Source organism: Bombina bombina, chromosome 10 (genome assembly GCF_027579735.1).
Source record: "Bombina bombina isolate aBomBom1 chromosome 10, aBomBom1.pri, whole genome shotgun sequence".
NCBI classification, from domain to species: domain Eukaryota; kingdom Metazoa; phylum Chordata; class Amphibia; order Anura; family Bombinatoridae; genus Bombina; species Bombina bombina.
In genome coordinates, this window is record NC_069508.1 from 158,042,965 (window position 1) to 158,056,577 (window position 13,613).

The following is a 13,613-nucleotide window of genomic DNA, read 5'->3' on the forward strand; positions in this document are numbered from 1 at the left end:
GGACAGGTTGTTGCCGCTAGTGGTGGATTATTGCAGACGCTACCAGCATCCAACGGTGTTGTTGATCCACGCGGGGGGCAATGATCTTGGTTTTCTGCCTCAGAGGGAATTGGTGAGAAGCATGAAGAGGGACATTGGAAGGCTTGTGGAGTTATTCCCTAAGATGAGAATTGTATGGTCGGACATTTTACCTAGGATGGTTTGGAGGGCGGCTTGGGACCCAGTGCGCCTTGATAAAAGCAGGCGCAAAGTTAATAAGTTGATGGGGTCATTTGTCAGGAGACTTGGGGGCTCGGTGGTTCATCATCCAGACTTAGCTGAGGTTGGTCAGGGCGAATTTTATTTACCTGATGGAGTGCATCTTAATGATTTTGGGCTGCAGTTGTTCTTGCTCGATTTTAAAGAGGCGGTTGGTTCTTTGGTGGGGTTGGCGGGACTGGACTGAAGGTGTCAGGCCAGTCGGTGGCGGGGGTGCTAGCCCTTACATTTACAGTAATTTATGGCCAAATTGTTCATGTGGTATTTGCATCCCTTTGGGGGTTATTCAAGATGGGGTCTCTAAGGGCAAGGGGTTCTTTAGAGACTTATGTTGATTATTGATAACGGGCTCAATCAAGTTGCACGGTTGGGTCCAGTGGATGGAGTGACGGCCAGATAAATATATATTTAGGTCTAGCACCGCTGTTATGTGTAATGTGTTTACAATTTATTTGCACTGTTATTTATTGAGTTATTAAAGTTTTATATGGTTATTTATTAATAAAGGAGCTGCGGCCAATTTATACCAATGCTAAGTCTGTGGTCTTATTTATGGGTAATTTTATTTAAGAGTATGTCATTGTAATATTTGTGTTAGGAGCCGTAAATTAGCGACATAAAAGGTCAAGTGGCTCCTGTAAGCGGTGCAAAGCTTAGCTGGAGGGAGCTTTGACCGCGGAGCACAATGTAGGCTGAGGTTGAGAGGAAGTGGGGGAGGAGCTGCAAGGTGATAAAGCCTTGCGGTTGAGCGGGAAAGCCAGCAGTTGTTGTTAGTAAACGTTGGTGAAGCATCTCCCTCCCGCCCGTCCCTGTTTTTTATGTTTGCTGGGATTGTTTTTTCTTGTGTGATTGTCGCAGTTGGTAGGCGGGGGTGCTAGCCCTTACATTTACAGTAATTTATGGCCAAATTGTTCATGTGGTATTTGCATCCCTTTGGGGGTTATTCAAGATGGGGTCTCTAAGGGCAAGGGGTTCTTTAGAGACTTATGTTGATTATTGATAACGGGCTCAATCAAGTTGCACGGTTGGGTCCAGTGGATGGAGTGACGGCCAGATAAATATATATTTAGGTCTAGCACCGCTGTTATGTGTAATGTGTTTACAATTTATTTGCACTGTTATTTATTGAGTTATTAAAGTTTTATATGGTTATTTATTAATAAAGGAGCTGCGGCCAATTTATACCAATGCTAAGTCTGTGGTCTTATTTATGGGTAATTTTATTTAAGAGTATGTCATTGTAATATTTGTGTTAGGAGCCGTAAATTAGCGACATAAAAGGTCAGAGAATTTTCAGGGAAATCTGTCCATGAGCAAAGAGAGCCCAGGTTTAAAGTAAAAGTAAAAACCCAACACCCCAAAAGAACAGTCTAATACCACATAAAAATCTCTAGCTCTAAAATGGCTTATGCACAGCAATGAAGACAGATTGTCAGATAATATTTAGTAGAGTAAAGTCAGTTTAACAAATATTGAGATGCAAAAAAGTTAAAAATGAAGGACAAGTGGCCGGCACATGTCCAATCAGAATAAAAACCCAACAGATCTAAATGCTCGGTCAAGGTACATTTAGCAAACTACTGGATGAGGGCTTCTGTCTTAGGGACTTGCTTTTCCCCTCTCTAGTAGGCAGTAGAGGTACAGAGACACAATCATGGCAGACAGCTAGAAGGGAAATAAAACAAAACTGAATTAGACAAGAAAAATACAGTCTGCAGGGGACACATCAGGTGGCTACACATCCTAGAGAAATTCTCACTCTGGGACGCCAGTAATGTCACAACTGACATGTAGGTATCTCACAGAATTAGGCGATTTACTGATTAGATACAACCGCCTAACAAAAGCTTGCACACATCTCCATTAAAGGGACACTGAACCCATTTTTTTTTTCTTTCATGATTCAGATAGAGCATGCAATTTTAAGCAACTTTCTAATTTACTCCTATTATCAAATTTTCTTCAATCTTTTGGTATCTTTATTTGAAATGCAAAAATGTATGTTTAGATGCTGGCCCATTTTTGGTGAATAAATGTATCCACCAATGAACAAGTGCTTTCCATACTGAACCAAACAAATTGCTTAGATGCCTTCTTTTACAAATAAAGATAGCAAGAGAACGAAGAAAAATTAATAGGAGTAAATTAGAAAGTTGCTAAAAAAAAAGGCATGCTCTATCTGAATCATGAAAGAAAATTTGGGTTCAGTTTCCCCTTTAAGAAAAGGAGTCTTAGCTGCCCATGGCACACTGACTTGAACAGCAGAGTCAAGATTAAAATTTGTATTTCAAACAAACTTTTTAATGTACTTTTACCTAATTTGTTGTTCTCTTATCTTTTGTTGAAAAGCATACGTATGTAAGCCTAGTATCAGCAAAGCTCTACTGGGAGCTATCTGCACATATGCCTCTTGTCGTTGGATATATCTAGTAAGTCATTGACAAGACACATACAAGTGCAGCCTCCAATCAGTTTCTTCCCTGTAGAGTTGCTGAAACCGATCCTACCCTTCAACAAAAGGTTACCAACATAACTACACAAATTGTAAAGCGTTATGCTCTGAATTGTTAATTTTAATTTTCACTTTACTGTCCTTTTAGATCAGAGCTTTCCAAACTTTTCATGTTGGTGACACTTTGTAGACCTACATCATTTCGCGACACAGTAATTCAGTTGTACTAGCAAAAAGGATGTATGAGGTTGATGGGATGAACACAGTTTCGGAATATTTAGTGTATTATATTAGATAAAGAAACTCACATTTCATCATCAAGCATTTTTAAGCTTCCACTTCCTATCCATATATCAAGAGCAGGAGCAGCAATGCACTACTGGGATCTAGCTGCAAAAAAATCCCACTGACTTCTGACTTCAGCTCAGCGTTTAAGCTGCCACCCTCAGAGCTCTGCGAGTCCGACTGACTACTGCCCGCACTGCAAACACACTGCTGTCCCACTCACTGGCTACACTTGCAGTCACGAGCCAATTAAGGAGACTACACGTGCAGTCAGGAGCCAATGTCCCGCCAAATCCGCCAATGGTAATAGTTTCAGTTCCCACTGAGCTGTGTCAATTGGTTAAGATGATCTGTGACCCACTAGTATCAATCACGTGTCAACCACGTGATATGCGTAGCAGGCAGGTGGAAAGTCAGAAACCAAAAAAACAATAAAAAAAAATAAAAATATTAAATTTAAAAAAATTTGTGCTGAAGCAGGGACACACCTACACACTGCTGCCGACACACTAGTGTGTCCCGACACACAGTTTGGAAAGCACTGTTTTAGATGAAGATAGCCTTACTAAATAAATTGTAATTTAGTAACAAATTATAATTAGTGTTTAGCTTTAAATTGTGGTGGGACCAAGACTGGCCATTTCAGAGTACAGAGATTAACATTGTGCCATGACAAGGGCTACATACTGGCAAATCTGACATAAAAATGACCTGATTATGGGCTAAATATAGTATTATGCGGATCACCCTGAAGCTAGAGAATGGCTGGACTTGCTGGATTTACTTTTTGCACATTTCATAAGTGTTAGGGGTTCAGGAGAATGGCAGAGTTAGCTACTTACCTCCAGTGTGCACACTCCAGCTGCTAAGCCACCTAAGGCAGCTGCATACTGCTTGATGCAGAACACCAGCTCCCAGAAACAGCCCTGAAACAGAAGAATGTTGGTCATTGCTAGTGGCAGTAACACTCAAGATAGTGTCACTTGTACAATGTCTCCCAGGTAGTTGTAGTAACAAGTGAAGAAAGTTAGTGCAAAATATAAACCATCTAGTTGACTAACAGCTTATTTCTTTACACAGGAGCCATGTCAGACCACCATCTGGTGCACACAAAGCCTTAGGTATGCTTAACGTTTAGAACATCAGATTCTAACGCAGAGCTCATGTTTGTTAGAAATGTATGAACACTACCTGAACCCCAGCATGTTGTGCGGCTGCTTGAGTACAAGGTGTTGTAGAGTTTGATTTGCAGCAGAATGGTGGGTACCCATGGGTGCTGATCTTGTAAAAGGAGTTGTCAAAGTCACTGTACCCTGAGATGCCACAGCATTGGTGCTGGAAGAGAAAAGGAGAGTGGAGGACTACAGTGGCATGTACAAGAGACAAATTACACAAGACTGGGAAATACTTACATCCTTCATGGTCACATTCCACGTTTTTGTCACATCTTGATTATTTCCATATTTCTCTCTCAAGACTGGAGCAAGGAGAGGCTGCAGGATGTTTTCCGCCTTAAGACCACAAGACAAGAGTATGAGTAGGAAAAGGCAATTTGCACAACTCAACAGATCATAGTGCTACTAAGCACATTAGGTGCAAAGCAGTTTATATAGGTGCAAATATATCCTCTAGAATAAGACATTTACAGAAATACTTACCAGATCAGTGCAACTGTAAACCAAAGCAACAACAGCCCCAGGTATTTGTACAATGAAGATAGTCATGATGGCCAAGAAGAACTAGAGGGAAAAACAAAACTATTTATACAAATCCCTTGTTAGATGTAGACCTGGGGAGCTAAGACTAAAGGTTTATAAAATTATTCCTTCAGAAGACATCACCTTTACCCCATCCAGTCCCATCACAATCTCCTCCAGTGGATACGGGACATTTTTGTTCTGTGTTTGATAGAAAGAACAGTACAGAGCACTTACTATAAGCAGGAGACACTTGCTCTCCTTCTGAGCTGCGCACCAGCCAAGGTAGCCCAAGATGACCAGGAGAGCCCCAAGGGCAATCATTAGATACCCGACATTTACAATATGAAAGACAGCACCAGCTGAAACTGCACCAAAGATATTTAAAAAGGATTTGCCATCCACAGTCACCCAAACACCAATGCCCAGCAATTTAGCGCCTCCCAGCTATGGAGAGAAAAGAAAATTAAAGAAGATTGTTAGGTCTCTAGTGTAATTTAGTGAATGAAGATCAAACCTAAAACATTCAGATTCTCCCTCCCTCAGTTTAATCCAAAGAGTACTGTTAACAATTTAGATACAAGGCCTTTGTAGGCGCACATCAGTAGTTCTTTATAAACTCACTAGACCCCCACATAATGCCCAGCTAGCTTATTTTATCATACAGATTATATTGCATTAGGTGTTTGGCATTGGGATTTAGCCCCCCCCCCCCCCCTCCAATAGAAAGGAGAAGATAAAGTGCCCCTAATATACACTTCTGGAAATAGTTCTGCATATTAGTTATATCTTTCATCTGTCTAAACTCAGTATCAAATTCTCATATTTAGTTTAGCAAGAACGTTTGTAGGGGAGGGAATGTTACTGAGCATACAAAAAAAACAGATCTGTGAATATACAATAGTTAGATGTAACACACACACTGGGTCAGAGACCATAATCACATGATCTAGTCTAGGAGTCTTACACCATCTCATGTAGCAGGGAGTGGTGCTTATGGTAACAGAAATATGTGCAAAATAAACACAAAACACAAAAACCCACGCATTAAGGTCAGTTTACATTGCCACTAAAACTGGTAGGTTCTCTATAAGATGACTGAAAGACAATTACAGGGTACAAAGGGCAGGAGGTCTGGCATACAGGGGCTGAATAGCTGCTGTAAGTTGTCCCCAACAAATACCTTAAAAGAATATGGTCTAGCCAAAATGAAACTTTCATGATTCAGATAGAGCAGCAATTTTAAGCTACTTTCGAATTCACTCCCATCATCAATTTCTCTTTTTTTTTCTTGGTATCTTTACTTATTTCATTCTACTTAAATGACAGCTGCAACCACTGATCAGCACATCCTTCCTTCTACTTAACCCTATAGAATAAATACCCTCTCTTCCTACATATAGCTATATATCACACATCAATAGTGTATATACTTTTCATTTTTATTTTTTATCTACACACCTCATACCACTAACATGAATCCAAATATATCCTTACTGTTATTCATGATAACCCTTTTCTCACTCCAATTTGGTTCACATAATAACCGCCATAAGCACACACCTCAAACTGGAAAACAAATTATCATACATCATGGCCTGCTCTGTTGCTGTAACTTATCTGCTGAGTGCTGGTGGAGGGTTATAAAAAATAACCCTCCTACCCCCACCTCACAATATTATAAAGTATCACATTCACTATATGGCCAATCAAAAATGATTTCCAAATTCCTATTCCTTATGTTACTTGCCCTTGCAAATGACGTAGAGTCTAACCCTGGTCCCCTAACAAATTCCATTCCTAGCCTTCCAGCTAAGAAAGGCCTCTCCTTTGTGCACTGTAATATCCGCAGCTTACTACCGAAAATTGATGCACTGCAAGCTTGGTGTTTACAATACAAACCCAAAATCATTGTGATCTCTGAATCGTGGCTAACCCGCAAAATACCTGACTCTGCCATTGCAATACATGGATATTCATGCCATAGAAATGATAGAGCAAAGAGAGGAGGTGGCATTGTAATTTATGTTGACAATTCCACAAAGTTCACCCCCTTACAAAAATCTAGCTCTCCTGCCACCTTTGATTTCCTTTCTGGCAAAATTGAGATCCCGTGCAGTAAATCAATCATTGTTGCAGGAATCTACCGCCCACCAAGCTCCCCTGTGCATTCCATTTCGGACATAGCACAGCTCCTTAGTGAATCCATAACTCAAAACCCAAAAAGTGAAATTTTGGTTTTTGGAGATTTTAACATCGATTGGCTGAATCCAAAAAATAACAGTTGTCGCTCGCTGTTTAAATCTTTGCATCTAACGCAATTAATCTCCTCCCCAACTCGCATAAACATCAAAAGCCATAATCATACCCTGCTCGACTGGATTCTCTCCACTTCTCCCGACCGAATCCAGGAGGCAGGTGTTCTCCCTAACAATTTCAGTGACCACTGCTTAGTGTGCTGCGTGCGCAAAATAAAGGCAACTAAATCCTCTCCCAAGGTTACAATCACCAGGTCCTTCAAAAAATTTAATCTTCAATCATTTCTAAATGACATCAAGAACCTCCCCTGGCACAGATTAAACCTAATCCCAGATCTAGACTCTGCAGTTGAATTCTTTCAGTCTGAACTCCTACAAGTTTGGAATTTACATGCACCGCTGCGTAAGGTGAGAGTAAAAGGAGCACACTTGAATTGGATCACTGCTGACCTCATTCAAATGTACCAATTTCGGGATTCATTGTGGTCAAAGTTCAAGCATACTGGCTCTATGAATGATCACTGTGTATATAGAAAATGGCGAAATATATGTACTAAACAAACAAAATTGGCTAAGGCGCAATATTTCTGTGAAAATCTGAACAATAATATATGTAACCCTAGAAAGTTTTGGAAACTCATAAATAACTTACAAAATCCACCAATCCACTCCCAACCCTCTACTGTCAATGTGGATAACCAAAACCTGCAACTCCCCTTAGAAGTAGCAAATGCCTTTAACAATTATTTTGTAGGATGCTCCACCACCCTGATTGACAAACTAATAAATGGCACGCATCCTGAAGCTACAAATGTGGATCAGGCCCCACTAAAACAGCAAAGACCCAATATAGAAAAGTTCAATTTTAGACCTGTACCCTTCAATGTCATTAAGAAACACCTTGATAATCTAAAAATGAAAAACCAGTCAGGACCTGATCAAATCCCAGCAATGCTGTTGAAGCTCAGTGCGCCGGCAATTGCTAAGCCTGTTGCAACCCTAATTAACGAATCCTTGGTGTCTGGATACATACCCAAACTCTGGAAAACTGCAAGAGTAGTGCCTATTCATAAAAGTGGGGAGTTAACCTTGGTTTCTAACTATCGTCCTATATCACTGCTCCCTGTATTGTCAAAAATCCTAGAAAAATGCGTCCATACGCAATTATGCGAGTATTACCAACTTTCTAACTATCTGACCCCTGATCAATCAGGTTTCAGACCAAATCACTCCACTACAACTGCCCTCCTAAAAGTTTGCAACGACATCCAAACTGCCATGGAACAAGGAGACCTAACTGGAGCTATTTTCCTTGATTTTGCAAAGGCTTTTGACACAGTGGACCATGACCTACTACTTCTCAAACTAAAAAACTCTGGTATTGCTGATCACCCGTTAACCTGGTTTAAATCATATGTATCGGATCGATCACAATATGTCTCTGTCTCTAACATTGACTCCCTCCCTCTCCCAGTCACGTGTGGTGTTCCCCAAGGTTCCATTCTCGGCCCCCTACTATTCACATTATTTATAAATGATTTGCCTAATGTCTGCAAATCCTCAACTGTACACATGTACGCAGACGACACAGTAATCTATGCAAACAAATCTGATCTGCTGCAGCTTGAAACAGTGCTCCAAGACCAGTTCACAGAGGTAGAAAAGTGGATCTCGAAAAACAAACTCTTCCTAAACACTGACAAAACGGTCACAATGATCTTTGGAATGGGACCTAAAATACATAAATTACAAAATTCCCATCTTCGCATCAAAACAAAATCCAATTGCACGCTGACCGCAGTCCACTCTTTTAAATACTTAGGTATGTTGTTAGACCCCAATCTATCTTTTGGACTCCACATAGAAAAAATTGCCTCTAAACTTTATCCAAAACTAGGTGCCCTGTACAGAAACAAATCTTGCCTCAGCCCTACAGTAAAGGAAAAGATTGTACAGCAAATGCTGATGCCTATCTTGGATTATGGGGACATAGTATATGCACCTGCTCCGCAAACTCACCTTAATAAACTAAATACGTTATATAACTCGCTCTGCCGCTTTGTGCTACAATGTAACTACAGGACCCACCATTGTGACATGCTAAAAGAACTAAACTGGCTGTCGCTAGAATCCAGACGCACCCTCCATCTTTCCTGCCTTGTCTTTAAGAGCCTTTCTGGGAAGCTCCCACCCTACCTGAGCAGAATGCTCTCCCCTGCTATTCCCACCTCCTATAACCTCCGATCCAATAACAGCACATTATTTAGCTTGCCTCAATACAAAAAAAAAGCAGCTCGATCCTCCTTTTCCTACAGAGCGCCACAATTATGGAATGACCTCCCTCACACTTTAAAAACTTCCCCAGGCCTAAAATCCTTTAAGAGATCCCTCTATACATATCTCAAAACAGAATGCTCCTGTCATGGTTAAATATTTCATACCTGCTCTATGTTAAATGTTTGCATATAATGTGTATTTTTATTATTGTTTTTGTATTTTATTGTACCCTATTGTATCAATGCAATGTTTTGTGATCCCAGGACATACTTGAAAACGAGAGAAATCTCAATGTATCCTTCCTGGTAAAATATTTTATAAATAAATAAATAAATAAATCTTTATTTAAATGTAAGCTTTGGAGCCGGCCCATTTTTGGTTCAGCACCTGGGTAGCGCTTGATTGGTGGCTACATTTAGACACCAATCAGAAAGCGCTACCCAGGTGCTGAACCAAAAGCTTACATTCTTGCTTTTTCAAATAGATTCCAAGAGAACAAAAAAAAAAAAGTGTAAGTTAGAAAGTTGCTTAAAATTTCTGCTCTACCTGAATCATGAAAGTTTAATTTTGACTAGACTTTAAAGGGACAATATTATCAACACTAGAGCAGGACATTTAGACTTTCCCGATTTAATTTAGGTTTTATAAATTCTGCTTAGTTCTCTTGGTATCTTGATAGATTAACTATAGGTGAGCTCAGGAGCATGCACGTTATACATAGTTACAAGCACCCTCCTAAGCACCCATTAGCCTACCTAGGTTTACGCTTCACAATACCAAGAGAACAAACTTTTAAAAATAAATTAAAACAAAAGTGAATTGCTATGTTTAAAACAGTTCTCTCTAAATCATGAAGTTTAAATGCTATAAGAACTCTAGCTAACCATACAAATGGCAAAATGGATTTATTACTATCCCTTGTGTGGACTTAGTTAAAGGGACACTCTACACCTTAGTCATCTTAAAGTCTTACTTTAGATTAAGCTGCAAATAGTCTCCTGCACCCATTTCTATATCATGCAGGAGAAACAGTAAAAAGTTATTTTAAAATGACTATTGCTTCTGGTCAATTTGAAATGGCTGCCAAGCTCCGCCCACTAATGACATCACAATCTGGTCTGCATCTATGCACTGTGCCGAATACCATTGACAGTCTGTTAAATCCAATTAGTGAGTCCTAACTAGTGAAGCCTTTAATTCAGCCCAGATTGTGATGTAATCAGTGGGCAGAGCTTGGCAGCCATTTCAAAGTGACCAGAAACAATGTTCGTGTTAAAATAACATTTTTACTGTTACGGGTGCAGGAGGCTATTTGCAGCTTAATCTAAATTAAGACTTTATGACTAAGGTGTAGCCTGTACCTTTAAGAATTAATGGCTTCCAAAACACCATTTCACCAGTGGATTATGAAAAATAAATAGCATTTTATAGAACAGCCAATAGACGCACATTTAGACAAATTATCCAGTTATTTGTAGAGCGCCTACAGGTTCTGCAGCGCTATTTATGGGAGCAGGCAAGTAGTAAATAGCATTAGTGTCACGGTGTCATGTGACATACTGGGGACATGTTATGCTCAGGAGACAGCCAACTAAGAAACTATTTACACAACATAAAAAAAAAACAAAAAAAAACAAACACTATTTTTCTTCCATGCACTTTGGCATCAGCTCCCACTGAGCATGTTAAAAGGTTCACATTACTTTTATGCCTTTTGATTGGCTGGTGTAGGGACAATGGAAGTAACTGAAATGTATCCACACAAAAAAAAAAAAAAAAAAAAAAAAAGTCTTCTACTTGAAGTTCAGGCAGTGATTCTTTTGACTTTATTATGCAATGCTACTGCATTTAACAATCCTTTAATGTACACAGTACAGAAAAATTGCTCTCAGGGTGTGTCATTATCCACCAATCCTGGGGACTCTCCATACCAGCTTGTTTGTCACATTTATTACCCATTCCAAAATTTTGCATAACTTATTTGAGTTATTTTTACAGACTTGCATTTTAGCCAATCGGTGCTGACTCATAAATAACTTCAAAGGAGTTATCACACTTATCTATATGGCATTGGCATACATGAGCTATCCCTGTCTAGCTGTAAAAAAAAGCTCTAAGGCGGCCTTCAAGGGCTTAGAAATTTGCCTACCTAGTTTTAGCTTTCAACTAAGAATACAAACAGAACAAAGCAAATTTGATGATAAAAGTAAATTGAAAAGTTGTTAAACATTGTATGCCCTATTTGAATCATGAAAGTTTAATTTTGACTTGATTGTTCCTGTCCAATTTTCATGCAATTTAACCTCTGCATGGTGCGGCTTCATATGCAAGGCAGCTGTGTGCTCAGTTATATGCCCCACTGCTAAAGAAGCAGATGATTATTATAGATTGTGTATGGGGGGGGGGGGAGACCATTGAATACCATGATACTTACAAATATGAGGGTGCTGATTATAATCATCATCACTTTGATAAGGGTGAAGCTGCCCATTGTTCTAGGGAGACAAACAAAAAGAAAGTTAAGCCCAAAACAGATCTTCCCTAAAAAAACCAACGCGCATTTTATGTTTGTGTCCACTACAAATAAGCAGCTCTCTGCCTATTTAGTGAACCTGCAGCTTGGTATTTTATTTCATTTCAGCAGCTGATGAAGTCAGGGGCTGGATCGTAGAATCCCATTAGAGATGTAAAGCCTGTACTGAGCACAGGTATGTCACGGGCTGAGCAATAAGTAGGAAATAACACAAATCTGTGTGGAACTTGTACCCTTAGGAACAGCATAATCTCACAAGTGTGACAGCAAAGCTGAACAGCGTCCCTATATAAAGGGTTAAACAGACATGAAACTCTAAAATATATTTTTTTTGATTCATATAAAGAGTACATATTTTAAATGAGTTTCTAATTTCCAATTTGCTTCATTCTTGGTATCCATTGTCAAAAGGGGCAGTAATGCATTACTGGGAGCTCACTAAAAGCCAACAGGAAGCATTTAAGTGCTACCACCAATCAGCAGCTTCTGAGCCTACCTAGGTATACTTTTCAACAAAGGATACAAGGAGAATTAAAACAAATTAGAAACAAATTGGAAAGTGGTCTAAAATTGCATGCTCCATCCAAAGAAGGGAAAAATATAAATACATCTGAGTTTCACGTCCTTTACTAGAAGTAAAAGGTTATGTCAGCAACTTGGGTTTTTATATTGCTGCAAAAGGTCTAAAATGAGACATTGGAGCTGCAACATTTCTCAGGATACAGAATGTGCTTTTTGGCCTCTATGGAGAAAGACAATCCCCCCCCCCCCCCCCCCCCCTTTGTTACAAGAGCAAGGAACATTAAAACAGACATAAAACCCAAATATTTCTCTAAAAAAAAAAAAAAATTGCTTCCTTCTCACCATTCTTTATTGAAGAGATACCTAGGTAGGTAGGTAGTGTGCACATGCCTGAAGCACTACATGACAGGAAATAATGCTGCCATCTAGTGCTCCTGCTAATGTGCATCATTGTTGCAAAACTGCTGCAAACACGTGCACGCTTCTGAGCTTACATCCTTGCTTTTCAATAAAGTATAAGCAAGAAAAATTGATAACAGAAGTACATTGGAATGTTGTGTGCTCTGAATCATGAAAAAAAAAAAAAAAAAAGTGGTTTTATGTCCCTTTAAGGGTAAATTTACAGCTTGAGAGCCAGCACCCATTATACTACCAATTCATTTATATTACAGACGGCTTCCCTTATACACAGTCTAGCGCAGACACAGTTACGGTTTGCACCAACAGATACAGTCTAACTAGCGCAGACACAGTTACGGTTTGCACCAACAGATACAGTCTAACTAGCACAGACACAGTTACGGTTTGCACCAACAGATACAGTCAAACTAGCACAGACACAGTTACGGTTTGCACCAACAGATACAGTCTAACTAGCGCAGACACAGTTACTGTTTGCACCAACAGATACAGTCTAACTAGCGCAGACACAGTTACGGTTTGCACCAACAGATACAGTCAAACTAGCACAGACACAGTTACGGTTTGCACCAACAGATACAGTCTAACTAGCGCAGACACAGTTACTGTTTGCACCAACAGATACAGTCTAACTAGCGCAGACACAGTTACGGTTTGCACCAACAGATACAGTCTAACTAGCGCAGACACAGTTACGGTTTGCACCAACAGATACAGTCTAACTAGCGCAGACACAGTTACTGTTTGCACCAACAGATACAGTCTAACTAGCGCAGACACAGTTACGGTTTGCACCAACAGATACAGTCTAACTAGCGCAGACACAGTTACTGTTTGCACCAACAGATACAGTCTAACTAGCGCAGACTGCAATAAGAAGTTGGACAGTCACTGTGTAATACCAGTCAGAC

General features: G+C 39.8%; 1 protein-coding gene across 1 annotated transcript; it reads right to left on the minus strand.

Annotated features, from left to right (window-relative positions):
- Positions 1–1,857: 1,857 nt before the first annotated feature.
- On the minus strand, positions 1,858–11,718 carry LOC128640770 (tetraspanin-1-like). The gene is made up of 7 exons (XM_053693193.1): positions 11,662–11,718; positions 4,930–5,139; positions 4,654–4,734; positions 4,408–4,506; positions 4,187–4,330; positions 3,838–3,921; positions 1,858–1,923 (listed from the first exon to the last, which is right to left on the minus strand). Exons 1-7 carry the CDS (start codon positions 11,716–11,718, stop codon positions 1,858–1,860), a joined length of 741 nt encoding a protein of 246 aa, XP_053549168.1.
- Between the last annotated feature and the right edge of the window lie 1,895 nt (positions 11,719–13,613).

Bases quoted from the DNA above. Each gene is read 5' to 3' on its own strand.
- LOC128640770 (XM_053693193.1), bottom strand. From the start codon at position 11,718: ATGGGCAGCTTCACCCTTATCAAAGTGATGATGATTATAATCAGCACC. The intron at 5,140-11,661 runs GTAAGTATCATG...TTCTCTCCATAG, and splicing joins TAATCAGCACCCTCATATTT to CTGGGAGGCGCTAAATTGCT. The intron at 1,924-3,837 runs GTAAGTAGCTAA...TTTCCCTTCTAG, and splicing joins CTGGAGTGTGCACACTGGAG to CTGTCTGCCATGATTGTGTC.